The sequence below is a fragment of the Gigantopelta aegis genome, chromosome 8, assembly GCF_016097555.1.
Source record: "Gigantopelta aegis isolate Gae_Host chromosome 8, Gae_host_genome, whole genome shotgun sequence".
NCBI classification, from domain to species: Eukaryota; Metazoa; Mollusca; class Gastropoda; order Neomphalida; family Peltospiridae; genus Gigantopelta; species Gigantopelta aegis.
In genome coordinates, this window is record NC_054706.1 from 17,377,723 (window position 1) to 17,396,431 (window position 18,709).

The window sequence follows — 18,709 nt, forward strand, 5'->3', positions numbered from 1 at the left end:
TCAATCGATTTTTGATGCAGTCATTATTTCTTGTTGCTATCTGTGTGATCCTTTATTTCTTTCCATCAGTATATGTCATGAGGGTCAAAGGGAGTTAGGAGATTTCGTACAAAGATAAAGCAGAGGGAATGTCACCGACAGAGCATCGTGGGTTTTTTTTGAGGCACTTACATATTCTGTATTCAGTTACCTATAGGTAATATTGACTAGTACATTATTTGATTGGCTATGCATATTTACATTTATAACTGACTATCAAACATTTAGTGTTTTAGAATTATGAAATAATCTCTACCACATTATAATCTGTTCTATTTAGAACTGATTATGAATCATTTAGTGTTTTAGAATTGTGTAGAAATCTCTGAAATCTGTGTAGCTAATCATAATGCAAAAGTTAAGTTTGTTTTGTTTAATAACACCACTAGAGCACACTGATTTATTAATCATTGGCTATTGGATGTTAAACATTTGGTAATTATGACATATAGTCCTAGACAGGAAACCCGCTGCATTTTTCCATTAGTATAAAGGGATCTTTTATATGCACTATCCCGCAGACAGCATAGCACATACCACAGCATTTGTTAAACCAGTCGTGGTGCAATGGCTGGAACGAGAAATAGCCCAAAGAAAATTATGATTGCTTTACCGCTGGACTACATCCCGCCCACTAAATTATGGTGCAATATGTTGCCCGTACACAAGTGTACTAACCGGAGGACGATGGATCTTCCAGAACGCTCTCTCCTGACTGTCGTGAATCCGCTTGTCCATCTTCTTCCGGTCTTTGGCGATTCTGAAGACAAGGAAAGAAAAACATTGTGTAAAGTTAAAAACAGAAGATGACAGGATATAAATTAAATATTTGTGTAATGACATCTTGGCATATTTTAAAGGTGCTGTATCATTAGTGAGTGCTGACAACCAGAACTAGTTATGTTCACTCTTTGTGAAATGAAAGTGCTCTATTTCACATTTCTTCTTTTTTTTTCTTTTTAAAAAAATGTTTTAATGTTGTTGGGGGTGGGTGAAATGGGGACATGCACCTAATATGAGTGATGAAAAGCTATACAATATGAATAATTAATAATGCTCTAACCCACCCTTTGCCCTTGTTTTTCTTGTTTTTCCCCGCTAAATATTTTGAGCACTAAAATTGGTTTTTTGAACGCCATGTTGCTCAAAAGAAACAATTGTTGTATTACACAATTACTTGTGATAAATAACTACAAATTAATCTACCCTACACATAATCTTTGCATATTATCTTGATATCATTAAACAGTGACTGCCATCAAGAATCCTGGGTAAAATAGAAAGTAAACAGAACAGTATGTCCGATATCCATCAGAACAGAAAGAATTACGGGTGAAAAATGTGACTTTCCAAAACAAATGTATTCTGATGGAAAGAAAAAAGGAATCAAACCAACGCTAATAGGAAAGAGTGACTGCAACCAAATCCTTAGCCATAGTGTCTGGAAGTTACCTGTTACTGACATTCTATCTCACAATACTAATGTTCTATCTTACAATACATAGAGGAATAGTCACAAGTATTTTTTAATATGGAAAATATCAACCGAGTCTATGCTAATCAGTATTTGTCGAGGCTCTGCCAAGACAAATACCGATTAACTAGACGAGGTTGATATTTTCCATATTAAAAAACACGAGTAGCGAATTCTATTTATCCTATAACACTTCTAAAATAATATTTTAATTAAATTTTTAGTAAATCACAGTACCAAAGTCGCCGCTATCAGCAATATGACATCATCATGATTAGCACAAATTAGTTTGACATCATGCATTTTAACTAAATCTTTGAAAATGTTATGCTCAGGTACACAGATCTTGTTGGCTTGTAAACAAATGACCCATCCACAGCAACACATTATCTGAGACCTTGCAAATTTGCATACCATTATTAACCGGGTTAATACACTAAAATTATCACATGGGTTTATGACATGGATGTCATGGGTAAGTTATAGGATAAACCTTTGTATTTTATACAGTCATTACAATGGTAATAGTGACATAAATCTGGTAAAGAGTACCAAGTGTTCTCTTGTTTCTTTTTCTAAGTATATTTGAAATTATTTAGCTATGATTTCTCATGGACTGGTTGTTACAGGTATAATCTTTAAATGTTAAAACAATTAATAAACAAATATTTTTGGCCATTAGGCAACTCTGCCAGTTATTTTGCATCCACCGTTAAATTACATGTCTAATCAGGTGTTGAAATAATTGGATGCCTGGTCACCTGTAGTTTGACTCATCCTGGATACCAATTCTCCACTGATCCTAAACATATAATTTCAAGCCCTGCTACCTAGCATTTAAACTCATGACTATTGGATTAATTTTTGACAAAAACCACTTTGAGAGTGTATAGGGTATTTAAAATGTTTATAAATACATAAAATAATGTTCATATGTGAAAGGTTTTTTGTTTTTTTGTTTGTGATTTTTTTTAAATTTATGATATTTTAAAGCAGTAAATGTGGTTTAAAATTACGCCAAAAAAAAATCAATAAAGTCAGGTTTACTTATGCACATTTGCAGCCAGATGTCCGGTATTTATGGCCATTATTCTCAATCACTTTGTTTTTCTGACCACATTTACTTTTTTGCAAACGAACTACGATTCATTTCACAATATTTCTTGACTTTCGTTGCTGGTAAAATGGTCAAAATTATTACCAAATTAGCTGTAAAGATCAGCTATCAATTCCTAAAAATTACTGCTACGTTCTGCCACCATTGTTAAGCGAAAATACTTGCCGAAAACCACTTTTTCAACTAAAAATTCCCAGGTATTTTTCACAGAAAGAAGTCAAAACTTATTGACAGTTAGTTAATGAAGACTATTTCCTGTTTGGTATATTAATTATTTCCATTCACTGCCATGTGCAAAATGGTGGTAAATATGAATTGATGAATACATTGCATGCTTACATGACATTGGACGAGATATCCCGCTTGCTGTAGTCAGAAGGTCAACTAACCTGATTTGTTCCTGAGCCTGAGCACGAATCATCTCCCATTTGTCAACTAGCATTTTCTGCAGTTTGTTGAATGCAGTCTGAAAAAAATTTAACATTTTACTACACACGATTAATATTAACACAATATTATTTGTATAAATTCCAAATTGAAGCTATGTAAGCATAATATTTTTATTTCATTTGTTACATGTTCAATGTTGTCATTAAATTTTTTTTTAAATCACACTATATTAGTTTTCATGAATGCACAATTAAATGTACATTATGAAATTTCAAAATGGAATTCTTATAACCAAAAAAGGAAAAAAGTTAAAATCTGTGATTCATCAAGTTAAAAAACAACAAAAAAAACAAATGGGGGGAGGAGGGTCTTTAATTGTTTTGTTTTTTGTTAAGATATATATTTTGGAAAATTGATAGAAAATGCAAATACCGGTACTTAATGGTAGTTGTGAAGGAGTGATCTCCCTTTAATACTTATAGCAATGTTACTAGGTAATAAAGAATTGGAGAGAATTGTATTTAATACATGTATGATGACAGTAGCCCAGTGGTAAAGCGCTCGCTCGATGCGCGGTCGGTCTAGGGTCGATCCTCGTTGGTGGGCCCATTGGGCTATTTCTCGTTCCAGCCAGAGCACCATGAATGGCACATCAAAGGCCGTGGTATGTGCTATCCTATCTATGGGATGGTGCATATAAAAGATCCCTTGCTGCTAATCGAAAAGAGTAGCCAATGAAGTGGCGACAGCGGGTTTCATCTCTCTAACCATATGTCTGACGCCATATAACCGTAAATAAAATGTGTTGAATGTGTCGTTAAATAAAACATTTCGTTAGTTTCGTTTGTATGACGACAGTTTTCAACAGCATGAAATTGTTCATATCAAGAGTTCATTGTGTTCTAAATATTAAGCATCCATTTAGATTTAAGTATCCAGTTAGACAGCGTACTTGAACCTTAATTGGATATAAGGGTGAAAATCATGTGAAAATAAAAATAAATTTTACCTGTTCATGTTCATCCAGACCATGCTTCTGTTTATTTCTTGAAGATCTCTTTGTCAAGTAGATTGCTGAAAGTTTAAACCAGATAAAATTAACTAGTAATATTATTCATCACCAAATGCAAATTTCTTTAGAAAAAATAACATTCAAAAATATTTTTTTTATTAACATTACACAATTTCTTGTAACAAATATGAAGAGTTGATTTCCATTATGTAATTCTGCAAAAAATGTGGTTTTGCTACAATATGACAGTGTCTATCATATGAACCACAGTTTACACCACCTGTTCAATGGGCATAGATCACATTTTGACGTTAACTTTATTGTTGTATTGATGAGTTGTACTTATATCAGTCAACAATGTACCTTCAAAATCTGAAAAAATGGCATATATCGCATTTTGAAAATGAACTTTTCATATCATATGTAATTACAACTGTGCTGTATGTTAATGAAAACAAAAACTGTACGTGTATAAATCACGAGAGTGGTTCTGTAATTTAACTGCAGAGGTGGATGCAGATTTGTTTAAGGGAGGGAGCGCAACTTAGGAAAAAGAGCACAGGTTTACAGTCTGTTAGTGTCAAAAGGAAATGAATGAATTGGCATGTAACATTGCTTAGTGTATTATATAAGACGTTTGTTTTTGAGGGGACACAAGATTTTGCACAGCTATTTTGAGACCCATTTCTTTACCTGAAACAAATGATATTAAATCTAACAAATTACATATGTATATTCAACAAAATTAATCATGGGCCAGTAGATTTTTCTTTCTTTCTTTAAATATTGTAAAAAAAACAAGACAGGAGAAAATGCAGATTTTCTTCCATTGTAAAGTGTCAATGTTGTTGCATTTTTTTTTTTAAATGAATGATTTTAACAACAAAATTTGGAGTGAACAAAATGACACATAACTTTACAAACCAACATGTATCAAATCCAAAGTGAAAGTACATCAATATCATTCAAGACATTTAATCAAGTGTAACGGTGAAATTTCCACCCAATAACTTTGAGATGTATGACTTTTCACTGTTCTGGGATTTTGAAAACTGTACAAAACTTGGACCATTTTCTTTTTTCGTGAAAACGTAACCTGGGTCCATGCTTATAAAACTTTTAGAGTCCAGACTCAATCTCTAATGACGTCATATGCATACAATTTGTATGGTGTTGTCATGACGCTGTCTCAGACTCTATTAGAGTCTTGAGTCTAGACTCTAAAAGTTTTATAAGCAACAGACCTGACCTTAAAAACTAATGGTATTTCTTCGTGGAACAATGGGATGGCTTAAAAATCTTCCAACGAGTCTTCTGCTTCCTGTTCTGGTCATGTGATAGAAGCTTCCTTCTTTTGAGGTTAGGTTAATTTGAAAGAAATTAAAAAGTTAAAGTTTGTTTTGTTCAACGACACCACTAGAGCACATTGATTAATTAATCATCAGCTATTGGATGTCAAACATTTGGTAATTCTGACACGTTGTCATCAGAGGAAATCCGTTACATCTTTAATGAAGCAAGGGATCTTTTATATGCATGGCCTTTGACCAGTTGTGGTGCACTTGTTGGAACGAGAAAAAACCTAATCAGGTGATATAGATAGATAGATAGACAGATAGATAGACAGACAACAGTTTAACGTGCCCATATACCACTAGGGTTTTGAACATGCCCATCCAAAGTCTGACCTCCGATAAGAAAAGTTAATCAGGTGAATGGATCCACTGAGGTGGTTCGATCCTGTGACACAAGTACCTCAAGTGAAAAGGAAATTAAAGTGTGTTATACATCAATGCTGTGCTAGTCAGAGATAAACACTTACCATAAGTAACATTGTCCGGCTCCATGTTTTGTGACGGCCAGTAAAATGGACACTGTAAAGGGTATAAAACATAATCAGTGTTATAACAAGTACATTCTGTAGTTTTATTACTGCAAAAACATTGAGAAAAAAGTCTTCTTTGTATCACAATACTTCAGAAGACTGATTAATCAGCAGGGATGATCAGTTATCAAATTTACGCTAAATACTACCAGGCCTGTATGCAGGATTTTTAATAGGGGGAGGGGTATGTGCAAATTTCTCATAATAGGATCAACAATGGCAAAAAAAAAACCAAAACACCCATTTACATAACATTATCTTAATTCGACAGAAAAAATGTGGACCTTTGGTAATTTGGTGTGTGTGTAGGCCTACCTGTCGCACCCCCCCCCCCCCCCCCCCCCCATACAGGCCTGACTACAAATTAGTGTGAAATTAGTGGATTAACTAAAATTTTCATACATACATGTACACGTTTTTTAGAATCTGTAGAAAATTAGACCGGTTTTCTAGTTTAATTGCTATGTAGGCCAATGTTTGTACACTTAGGTGTGTATAAATAATAGTCTGAGATTTTATTTGCATGTGTAATTTGAACAGTGTCATGTTCCCTTTATAAGGCACATATTTGCCCCTATAATCTCTCCCCTTAAAAGTACTCTATCCAACCAGTTAGGTGCCATGTCCTACTTGTTACCAATATTTTGGTATATACTGTATATGCACAGTGAAACCCTCTCAACCAGACACCCAAGAGACCAAGTAAAAAGTCCAGTTTTAAGGGGTGTCCACTTTAGAGAGGTTCTGTTCTGTACTGATATTTAAAAAGGGACAGTCAAAACATCCTCTTTTTAATGGAATTCCAGTTTACAGAAGGTCCAGTTTTAAGCAACTTTACTGTATTTGAATTATGGCCAAGCATCTATAAATCAGAAAAGCGACTAAAAATAAAGAAAATTACCACTCAACCCCCCAACACCAACCCCCCTTCAAAAAACCCCATAAACACCAAAAAAACACCCATAAAAAATGTTTCTGATTTTTTAACATGTTTGCAAAAGAGCGTATGCTGACCTCAGTCACTAAATAAATGTCTAGTATTCTAGCTGAAGTAGACTGTACATGTCCACAAGCTATACCCACCTGAAATCTGTACAGTGAGATGTCCCCTTTAACTGTGTGATTTTTTGCATCAGTAACAGGAAATAGGTAGCCATACTGGCAGAGAATGGTGGCAAGGTGAAGTGCATCCTGGGTTTCGTCCTCAGGGATGTTCAGACGGTGGCGAAGCCAAGTTACCAAGTCATAACCTGAAAGACAGTATTCTTAATCTGAAATACAGTACTTATTAACCTGAAAGATAGTATTCTTAATCTGAAATACAGTATTTATTAACCTGAAAGACAGTATTTATTAACCTGAAAGACAGTATTCTTAATCTGAAAGACAGTATTTATTAACCTGAAAGACAGTATTTATTAACCTGAAAGACAGTATTCTTAATCTGAAAGACAGTATTTATTAACCTGAAAGACAGTATTCTTAATCTGAAAGACAGTATTTATTAACCTGAAAGACAGTATTTATTAACCTGAAAGACAGTATTCTTAATCTGAAATACAGTACTTATTAACCTGAAAGACAGTATTCTTAATCTGAAAGACAGTATTCTTAATCTGAAAGACAGTATTTATTAACCTGAAAGACAGTATTCTTAATCTGAAATACAGTATTTCTTAACCTAAAAGACAGTATTTATTAATCTGAAAGACAGTATTCTTAATCTGAAATACAGTACTTATTAAACTGAAAGACAGTATTTCTTAATCTGAAAGACAGTATTCTTAATCTGAAATACAGTACTTATTAACATGACAGACAGTATTCTTAATCTGAAATACAGTACTTATTAACCTGAAAGACAGTATTTATTAACCTGAAAGACAGTATTGTTAACCTGAAAGACAGTATTTATTAACCTGAAAGACAGTATTTATTAACCTGAAAGACAGTACTTATGGAGAGTTAAAAATTGTATTCATTGAAAATCAAGGAGTACATCACATTCTTCAAAACATTCATTCATCAGGGTATGAATCATCTGCAGACTGTGTGAATCTGTGAAGCCATTCTCACGTTAGTTTGCAGATGATTTTTTTTGTTCATACCCAATAATAGACAATCCTTAGAATTAAATTTAAAACATACTTACCAATAATAAAGTTAAAAGTCCATACTTTATTTTGATTTATTTTTGGTCCATAAACAATAATGCTCAATAAGTAAACTTGCCCATATAAAAAGACATCATCAGATATGATGTTCCCTGACTACCAGTGTTTCTGGCAGAAAGACATTTTTGGTTATGGCGCTATGGAACTGAATATGCAACCACAGTCAAAAGGGAATATTGTGGTCCTCCCTTAGAAAGAAAATGGGTTAAGTTTCAGGTTAGGGTTAAGAAAATCATACAGTAATGATAAGAGTAACTAATTTTGTCAAAAAATTAACTTAAAAAAATAAAATCTGCAAACAATTTTGGGTATGGCGCCATACCTGTTTTTAACCTCTGGCAGAAATGAACAAATTTTCGTTACTACGTCTGCACCAATGAGATGACGTTATATTGTAATGAATGTAATGGAAATTTAATTATTCAAAGTTAGCAAGGAAGTGCGGTCTCTTCAGTTTTTGCCAAAAAAGGTGAGTGATCATTCTCGCTCCCCTCCAAACTTTTAGGAAAGCTATAAATTGATTCCTTTGCAATAAATTTTTTAAATAGATTTCATTTGAAACTTCACATGATTGCGCATCTGACATCATTTAAGGATTGATTTTCTGGCATCATTTTGGGGTGTGTGTGTGTGTGTGTGTGTGTGAGATGTAGCACAGTGGTAAACCCCTCGCTTGATGCAGTCAGACTAGGATCGATCCACATCAGTTGGGCTATTTCTCCTTCCAGCCAGTGCACCACGACTGGTATATCAAAAGCTGTGGTATGTGCTATCCTGTCTGTAGGATATCACATATAAAAGATCCCTAACTAATGGAAAAGAAATGTAGCAGGTTTTTTCTCTAAGACTATATGTGAAAATTACCAAATGTTTGACATCCAATAGTCGATGATTAATAAATCAATGTGCTCTAGTGGTGTTGTTAAACAAAAACAAAACCTTCACTACTAACAGCAAAGCTTGAAAATTGGCATATACCATGTTTTAAAAATGAAGTGTTCATTTATTCAAGGCTGGTCTCACACTGTATGCCAGATCACACACAGCAAACTAGCGCAGACGTCTCGTTCAGTGATTATTAGATCTACTGGTGGCTCCCCATCATTTATTCATCTTCATACTTACATGTATATCCAATTAACATTCACACCGGCCTCGATGGTGTCGTGGTTAAGCCATCGAAAATAAGGCTGGTAGGTACTGGGTTCACAGCCTGGTATGGGTCCCATCCAGAGCGAGTTTTAACGACTCAATGGGCAGGTATAAGACCACTACACCTTCTTCTCTCTCACTAATAAATAACATCTAACAACCAACCAACAGTCCTGGACAGACAGCTTAGACAACTGAGGAGTGTGCCCAGGACAGCGAGCTTGAACCTTAATTGGATATAAGCATACACAAAAAGTGGAAATTAATGAATGAATTAAGATACAGAGCAAGGTGCAGCTTTGTGGTAGAGTGCTCATTTGAGCTACGATGGGTTGTATAGGATCAATCACACATTGTGGATATGTTTTTTTGTCTTGAACAGTGCCCCACACAAATGCTATATGAAAAGGCCATGGTATACACCGTCTTGTTTAGAAACAGTGCATATAAAAGATCCCCTGTTTAGTCTAAAGTGTCCAAATAACCATACATTAAGCAATTACTTAAGAAAGATGTGCTGAGGTGTCATTAAACAAACAGTCTTTGTGTCAGAAAGAAATATTTGCGTATGGCTCTATGGAATTGAATGCAACCACAGTCAACAGGGTGTATGGGGGCCTCCCCAAGAAAGAAAATGGGTTATGTTTAGGCTTAGGATCAAGATAATCATACAGTAAAGATAAGAGTAATTAAATTTGTAAAAAAGTTAACTTAAAAAATTAAATCTGGATATGGCGCCATACCCATTTTACCCTCTGGCAGAAACCCTGACAAATATTCCTTTTCCCCCTTCAAGGTTCAATCTAGCAGAGCAGAGCAGAGCAGAGCAGAGCAGAGCAGAGCAGAGCAGAGCAGAGCAGAGCAGAGCAGAGCAGAGCAGAAGACAGAATTTCAAGTCCAAGTCTTGGTATCAGGTGCCTAAGCAGCTGTCACCACATAGATCACTTTTTTTTTTTAAAACTGCCAGGGATCTTTCATATGCACTTTCCATAGAAAGAGCAGTACATACCATGGTCTTTGATGTACAAGTCTTGGGGCACTAGTTGGGATGGGGAAAAGAAGTCTATTGAGGTGATCGGTCCTGCAACTGAGCTACATCCTGTCCCCCGGTTACTGAATGAGAAGTCAGTGTGTTGTCTTTCTGTCCCTCTCCCTTTCTCTCCCTCCCTCCCTCTCTATTTCTCACACTCCCTCTATCTCTCTCCCTCCATCTTTCTCCCTCCCTATCTCTTTCTCTCCCTCAGTCTCTCTCTCCCTCCATGTGTCTCTCTATATATATTTTTTTCTCTGTCTCTTTCTCCAGAGGGATAAGAACCCAGCAGCTACAACCTTAAATCAGTATATTTAAACCTGAAGGCTTAAGAACAAAGAAATCTTCTGAGGCCAGTAGCCATCCATCAAGAGTATTTTCGATGAGATCGGAAGAAGATTTGGGCAACAAAATCAATCTGCCAATCCGTGTGATCTGGAACAATCTCTGGCATGTTTACAGGTATCCGATTCTCCAAGATTTCCCAAGGAGAGTGATTCTGTGCATGAGGAAATGCTCTTTTGTTGTCCGGTGGCTACACAGCCCTCAAATTTAATGATGGCAATCAGCACTGCCACTGCAAAAAGCTTTTGCAAACTTTATCTGCAAGGGCATTTTTATCATTACAGGGTATTTACTTTTAGGATCTCCACGAGTACTCAAGTACGGGTCGAGTCTGTTCCCAGAACTCTAATACCCATGCAAGGAAGAGCACTCTCATTTAATAATACTTTTTTTACGTCATTTTGCCATATATCTGCCACCGATTACATTATAGGGCTATGAGACATGCAGGGAAAACAAAGTCGAATGTATTGTATGCTATACAATGGCGTGATTTGGCAACCATGTTCAAGGCTGGAATCAAAATGCATAGTGCTATTATATTTTATTCCTTAGTCTGATCATCTAGCGTAAGTGTCGAGTACTTGGGCCTGGGTCAAGTTTGAACCTCGAGTACTTGAGTCCAATAATTTGGACTTGTGGAAGCCCTATTTACTTTGTTACTATCTGTATTAAACTGCCATTGCAAGATGACATGAATTTTGACAGCTGGCTACATATGCGAAAATGTAGGATAGGACTTTGGGACTTTGCTCAGTGGCAAGTTCTTTATGAGTTCAACAACTTATTAAAATTTCACGATAAAGTTCTACCTTATTGAGGTTTTATTACATTGACAAATAATACAAAGTGTCATGTATATATACAAATATGCAATACAGACCGAGTCATACATCCGACTGAAAATATTAACTACCAGTAGCACTTAATGCCACAATTTTCAGGGGAGCATTTATGGATTGTCCATTATTCCTTTTACGTTCATCGGGGTATGAACAAAAACAATCATCGTCAAATTGTGCGAAGCCGTTCACATATAAGCCATAATAAGGTTGTGGATTAGGCTTTTCTTCCATACCTAGATTAATGTAAATGAAATAACAGACAACCCTTATAATTAAATTTGAAACATACTTACTAATAATAACAGCAAAAGTTCATACTTTATTTTAAATTTTTCAATTGCACTCAATAACTGGACCAATGAGAAGACGTTAAATTGTAATGAATGTAACTGAAATTTAATTATATAAAAATATTCTCCCCAAAAACATGTTGGATTTGCCAAAATTGATCATTTAATCAAAAAGACAATATTGCTTACTTACTTTGATCAAAATCATGTGTTACTTTTCACTTCGGTGTCTACATGATGTAACACTGTGAGCCACAATTTGTGCTTGATTTCTAACATTATAGCCAAGTTGTAGTTCATCGCATTGGAAGGACATTTAAAGTTAAAGTTTGTTTTGTTTAAGGACACGACTAGAGCACTTTGATTTATTAATCATCGGCTACCGGGTAATATATAGTCTTAGAGAGGAAACCTGCTGCATGTTTGCATTAGTAACAAGGAATCTTTTATGTGCATTATCCAATAGTCAAGACAACACATACCACAGCCTTTGATATACCAGTCATGGTGCACTGCCTGGAATAAGAAATAGGCCAGTGGGGCCCATCGACAGAGATCCATGCAAGATCGACCGCACATCAGGCAAGTGCTTTACCACTTAGCTATGTCTCACCCCTGGGAAGGTCATATATTCTCATAAACATGGTGGTAGATACCTCTAAACAGAGATTCTCGTAAACATAGTGGTAGTTACCTGTAAACACTTATTCTCGTAAACATGATGGTAGTTACCTGTAAAGTCCGATTCTCATAAACACCAATTCTTGTAAACATGGTAGTTACCTGTAAACTCCGATTCTCATAAACACCAATTCTTGTAAACATGGTAGTTACCTGTAAACTCCGATTCTCATAAACACCAATTCTTGTAAACATGGTAGTTACCTGTAAACACCTAATCTCGTAAACATGGTGAGAGTTACCTGTAAACACTGATTTTCATAAACATGGTGGGAGTTACCTGTAAATAATGATTCTCGTAAACAAGGTGGAAGTTACCTGTAAACACTGATTCTTGTAAACATGGTGGGAGTTACCTGTAAACACCAATTCTCATAAACAAGGTGGTAGTTACCTGTAAACACTGATGGGATTGTTGACAGAAATGTTTTCTGACTCTTGACAGGAACTCCAGTTTTGGGATGCTGCATTTCCTGCATTATACTTTCCAACTGAAACATACAAAAATAGTTGACATTAGATGGATGGATGGATGGATGGATGGACACACAGGTGGATGGATTGTCAGATGGATGGATGGATAAACAGATAGATACATGGATGCATGAAAGGTTGGATGGATGACATGGATGTGTTGTCAAGTGGATGGATAGGTGGGTAGATGGCAAGATGGGTAGCTGGGTTGATAGATGGATGAAAGGAATATTGGCTGGATGACACGGATGGATGGCTAGATGAATGGATCAGTAGAATGACATGGGTGGATGGATGGATGGATTGATGGATCAATCAATGGATCAATCGGTGAATGGTTGAAGGAATGGGTGGATGATTGGATAGGGTGGATGAGATGGATAGGTGGGCTTTAAATGGATGGATAGATGGATGGATGAATAGATGGATGGATGGATGTGGTGGATGAGATGGGTAGGTGGGCTTTAAATGGATGGATGGATGGAAGGATAGAAGGCTGATTGGATGGATGGATGAATGTGGTGAATAAAATGGTTAAGTAGGCTTTAAATCGATGGATGGATGGATGGATGGATGGATGGATGGATGGAAAGCTGTATCTGTAGGTCTTGGTACAGATCAAGGGTAGGGTAGATGAATAAGTTAATATATGGTATGAAATCAGAATAAATGTTTGACCCACAAGAACAAAAATAAATTATTTAATAATGTATACCAAAGGGGTGAATGGATAATAACGACTGACAATGGTCACTAGTTTTTGATAGCAGTGAATGATGGACAATTGAATAAAGATACCGATTATAACCAAAACCATGTGTGTCTGTCTGTCTGTCTGCCTCTCTCCGTCTGTGTGTGTATGTGTGTGTGTGTGTGTGTGTGTGTGTGTGTGTGTGTGTGTGTGTGTGTGTGAGTGAGTGTTTGTGTTTGTGTTTCAATGTAATTGTTTAAACAATTTCAAAGAAGTAAATATTTCATTCTTGGTTAACTTCTATTCTTGATAAAACATGGTGACATAATCCTTATGTTTAAAGTCTACATTAAGCAGTTCTATTCATTTTATATGTCTAACAATCAGCTTACAAAGTGCTTGCACAAAGATTTATCCAACAAACCAAAACAACAAGCTGAACACTTAAGTGCACCACAAATAAATTGCATTACAATTTCAGACACAATCGTTACTTTAACAACAACTAAATGTTGATTCAATATACCACCCACATTATCACAACACAAAAAACAACCCACCAGAACATTCACGAAATAAACACACCCACATTACTGGAGACAAATTCGCATAAACACACGTACCATCCGTATCAGCTAACAACTGCCGCTTCTGAACTATCCAATATATGCTCTTTAGAAGATATCACCGAGCAAATCCATAAATACATTGCACCCACTTTTTCTGGGAAGTAGCAGATTTGATTTCTAGAGGACGTGGTACAAACACATTAATGCAACTGCAGAAAGCTTCTACATGCGGCACTTGAGAAACAACATGTGTGGTAAACAGAAGTTAGACACCCACAGGTAGCTGTCATTAGCTGACGGTGGAAATACACTGAATAAAACAAAGTACCGCAAACATGGGAGGCAACCAGTCTCACTGGCACTGTGGTAGTAAGGTACAGGGTTCAAGGCCAGTAACAGGCTTCTTTTTTTTCTTTTCTTTTTTGTAAAATTAATTTCAATCAGAATCCATATGGTTTCCTGCAACAGTTCCTCACATAAATCTATGAAAATCCTCCCACCCAACCTCATGTTGACTTTTTAATTTTTTATATTATTATTATTATTTAAAAAAAATATATATATAGGGAATTGGGATTGGAATTTGTTTTCCCTTTTTTTGGTTTGTTTTTACAATGTCAAAGTGAAAAAAAACCCCAAAACCTAATCCCGAGTCTGCAAACTTCCATAGTAGTTATATAATACCAAGAGCAAACACCTTTTAAACTTGTACAATATTATTATTATTACCCCAACCCATGTCACACTATCCATTCACTATGCCTATTAGTAGCAAGAGATCTTTTATATGTACCATCCCACAGACAGAATAGCAAAACCATGGCCTTTGGTGGTGCACTGGTTCGAACAAGAAATAGCCCAATGGACCCACTGACGGGGATCGATCCCGAACCAACTGTGCATTAAGCGAGAGCTTTACCACTGAGCTTCGTCCCACCCAGGATTTTAAAAGCAACCTTTGGTTATTTTAACAACTGTTCATCAGTGAAGCACATATGATGGCCTTTGCTGACAGGTACTGGGAAATGAACCCAGTACCTATAGGTCTTAAAACCAATGACAACCACAACACCACCAATTCCAGTCAGGAAAGAACATACCATGACCACTGACATTAACCCAAAACCTAGGTGTTAAGATCAACCGCCACGGCTAGATATATATCATGGCCCCTTGATGATATGAACCGAGACAAAACCAATGACTTAACCACTAAACTGTCTATTCCAGTCGGAAAAGCACATACTATAACACTTGATGACAGGTACCAGAATATGAACTTGGGAGCTACAAGAGTTAAAACTGATGGCTCTATGGAGTATGACTACTGTACCACCGATTCCAGTATGGAAAGCACCTACCATGGCCTGAGATGACATGTACCGAGACATGAACCCAGTACCTACAGGTCTGAAAACCAATGGATTTAACCACTGCATCACTAAGGCTGGACACATACTGGTATGGTCCTTGATGACATGTGCTGGGGTATGAACTCAATACCCACAGGCCTTAAAACTGATGGCTCTCTTAACCACTAAACTATTGACTCCAGTAAGAAAAGCAAATATCATAGGCCTTCATGGCAGCTACCAGGATATGAACCCAGTACCTACAGGTCTTAAAACTGACTTCTTTCTAATCACTACACCACCAATTCCAGTAAATAAAACACATACAATGGGCCTTGATGACATGTGTTGGGATATGAACTCAGTACCTACAGGTCAGAAAACGGATGGCTCTCTAACCACTAGCCTACTGGTAAAGTGCTCATCTGATTAGCTGTCAGTTTAGCGTCGATCCACATAAGCAGGCCCACTGGGCTATTTCTCATTCCAGCCAGTGCACCATGACTGGTATATCATAAGACTATGGTATGTACTATCCTGTCTGTGGGATAGAGGCATATCAAAGATCCCTTGCTACTAATGATTAATAAATCAATGTGCTGTGATCAATTGATGTTGTTAAACAAAACAAACCACAACTCTAAACCACTACACCACCGATTCCAGTAAAGGAAAGCACATAGCCTGGGCTTGATGAAAATAGCCGATGTATTTTTCGTGTTGGGGTGTCGTTAAACATTCATTCATTCATTCATTTACATACCAAGATATGAACTCAGTACCTACAGGTCTTAAAAGTGACGGTTCTCTAACCACTGTACCACTATTGCTAGTAAAGAAAAGCGCACATACCCTGGGCTAGATGACATGTTAGATGTACCAGACTGACACGAGGAGAGTCCCCAGGGTCTACTGATTGAGATCGATCAGTCTTCGTGATGAATGTTCCGCTATCAACTTTAAATAGCACTCCCTGGGAAACACTTAATACACTTTCTTTCCATAACGGGGGTTGAAATGTTGGCTGGTCTATCTTCTCTTAAAGTGATTTTATTAAACAGCTGGTGCTAAATATTACCAGAAATATGTTTCTGTATATATATATATATATATATATATATATATATATATATATATATATGATAATAAACAGGCTTCCATTTCGTATCATGTTTATATCACGAGTGAAATAATTTTCAGTTGTCACAAGCTAGTTTAATATCCTATTTATTACCCATAATCGATCTTAATTTATATCACTCATCTCGTTTCGATGACGTTCCTGTAAAGTTGTATTGCACCAATTGATGACGTCATCGCGTGACGTCAAAAGTGTTACATCCCACTTGACATTCTAGTGGGACGTAGCACTTTGATATGTACCAAGGTATTTTTAACCATATGGGTAATAAATAAATAAATAAATAAATAAATAATATATATATATATATACACACACATATATATTAGTATACACACACAATTATATTTATTTGTCAACTCCACTAGTCCTCGGTCCCATCTAGTGAATTTTTTGTCCGGGCTAGTGGAAAATAATTTGATGGTACACAAGAAATACTAAACAGACCATAAGTAACCCTACCAGGTGGTTATGGGTTTGAAGTGTTTAAAACTGAACACTGCATTTCATGTGCTTGGACACATTCTAAGCCGCACACGTACTCTTGCTATCAGCTATCTAAACATTCTAAAATTATATTAATTAATTTTCAAGATTTTACGGTATGCAATTTTACACTCTGTACCCTCTGGCAAAAACCCTGATCAACTGTATTACTTGAATACATTGGACAAAAAAAGCCAAAGCTTCTAAGAAGGCTAATGACCAACTCGAACATTTGTCAAACACTGGTTTGTTTAAGGAAGGAAGGAAATGTTTTATTGAACGACACACTCAACACATTTTATTTACGGTTATATGGCGTCGGACATATGGTTAAGGACCACACATATATTAAATGAGGAAACCCACTGTCGCCACTTCATGGGCTACTCTTTTTGATTAGCAGCAAGGGATCTTTTATATGCACCATCCCACAGACATGATAGCACATACCATATACCAGTTGTAGTGCACTGGCTGGAGCGAGAAATTGCCCAATGGTCCCACCAACGGGGATCGATCCCAAACCGACTGCGCATCAAGTGAATGCTTTAGCACTGGGCTACGTCCTGCCCTTTGGTTTGTTTAAAGACTGTAATAAGAAAGACCATGATCTTTGGTATATCAATCGTGAGGCATTCATTACCTGTAGGGGCGGGATTTAGCTCAGTCGTTGAGTGTTCGCTTGAGGTGCTTGCGTCACAGGATCGAACCACCTCGGTGGATCCATGCAACTGATTGGTTTTTTTTTTCTCTCATTCCAACCAGTGCACCACAACTGGTCAAAGGCCGTGGTATGTGCTTTCCTGTCTGTGGGAAAGTACATATAAAAGATCCATTGCTGCATCAGAAAAAATGTTGCAGGTTTCCTCCGATGATTACGAGTCAGAATTACCATATGTTTGACATCCAATAGCCGATGATTAATTAATCAATGTGCTCTAGTGGTGTCATTAAACAAAACCAGTAGGATATACCCGTCACATATCAGTCAAGTATTCCATCATTCAACTATGTCACAGCTCTCAGTATATACATGTAATTATACATGACTGAAACATTTTAAAGAATAACACACTTGGAAATCTTTTTCTACAGGATTACATAAACAGTCAAAACCTCCCAAAAGGAATGTCAAAAAATTGCCTTTTAAGACAGGTGGATGTTTAATACAGGTCAGTTTGATCACACGACTGGCAAAAACTATGGTATGTGCTGCCCTGTCTGTGAGAAAGTGCACACACAAAGATCCCTAGCTGGTAATGGAAAACCTGTACATTTCCTCCAAAGACTACATGTCAGAATGACCAAATATTTTACCTCCTATAGTCAATGATTATGAATAATCAATGTGCTCTAGTGGTGTCATAAAACAAAATAAACCATGACACTAGCATGACAACACATACCATGGCCTTTGACAGGCCAGTCATGAAGTCAGCACTTGAGATATCACATGTCTCAGCACGTGACTGAGCTACTTTTCCAAGCTCGGTGTATTAAATAAACAATATTACTAGCATCACAGCACATACCACGACCTTTGACAGGCCAGTCATGAAGTC

General features: G+C 36.5%; 1 protein-coding gene across 3 annotated transcripts in view; it reads right to left on the reverse strand.

The window, feature by feature from the left end:
* Nucleotides 1–18,709, reverse strand: part of LOC121378372 (regulator of G-protein signaling 7-like) — a 114,129-nt gene that overhangs the window by 46,258 nt on the left and 49,162 nt on the right. For all 3 annotated transcript variants that reach the window (XM_041506513.1, XM_041506512.1, XM_041506511.1), the window contains exons 2-7: nt 12,829–12,925; nt 7,001–7,167; nt 5,855–5,906; nt 4,030–4,094; nt 3,020–3,096; nt 718–799 (exon numbers count right to left, since the gene is read on the reverse strand). In XM_041506513.1, the coding sequence (XP_041362447.1) occupies nt 718–799; nt 3,020–3,096; nt 4,030–4,094; nt 5,855–5,906; nt 7,001–7,167; nt 12,829–12,925 (540 nt within the window). The remainder of the gene's footprint in view (nt 1–717; nt 800–3,019; nt 3,097–4,029; nt 4,095–5,854; nt 5,907–7,000; nt 7,168–12,828; nt 12,926–18,709) is intronic.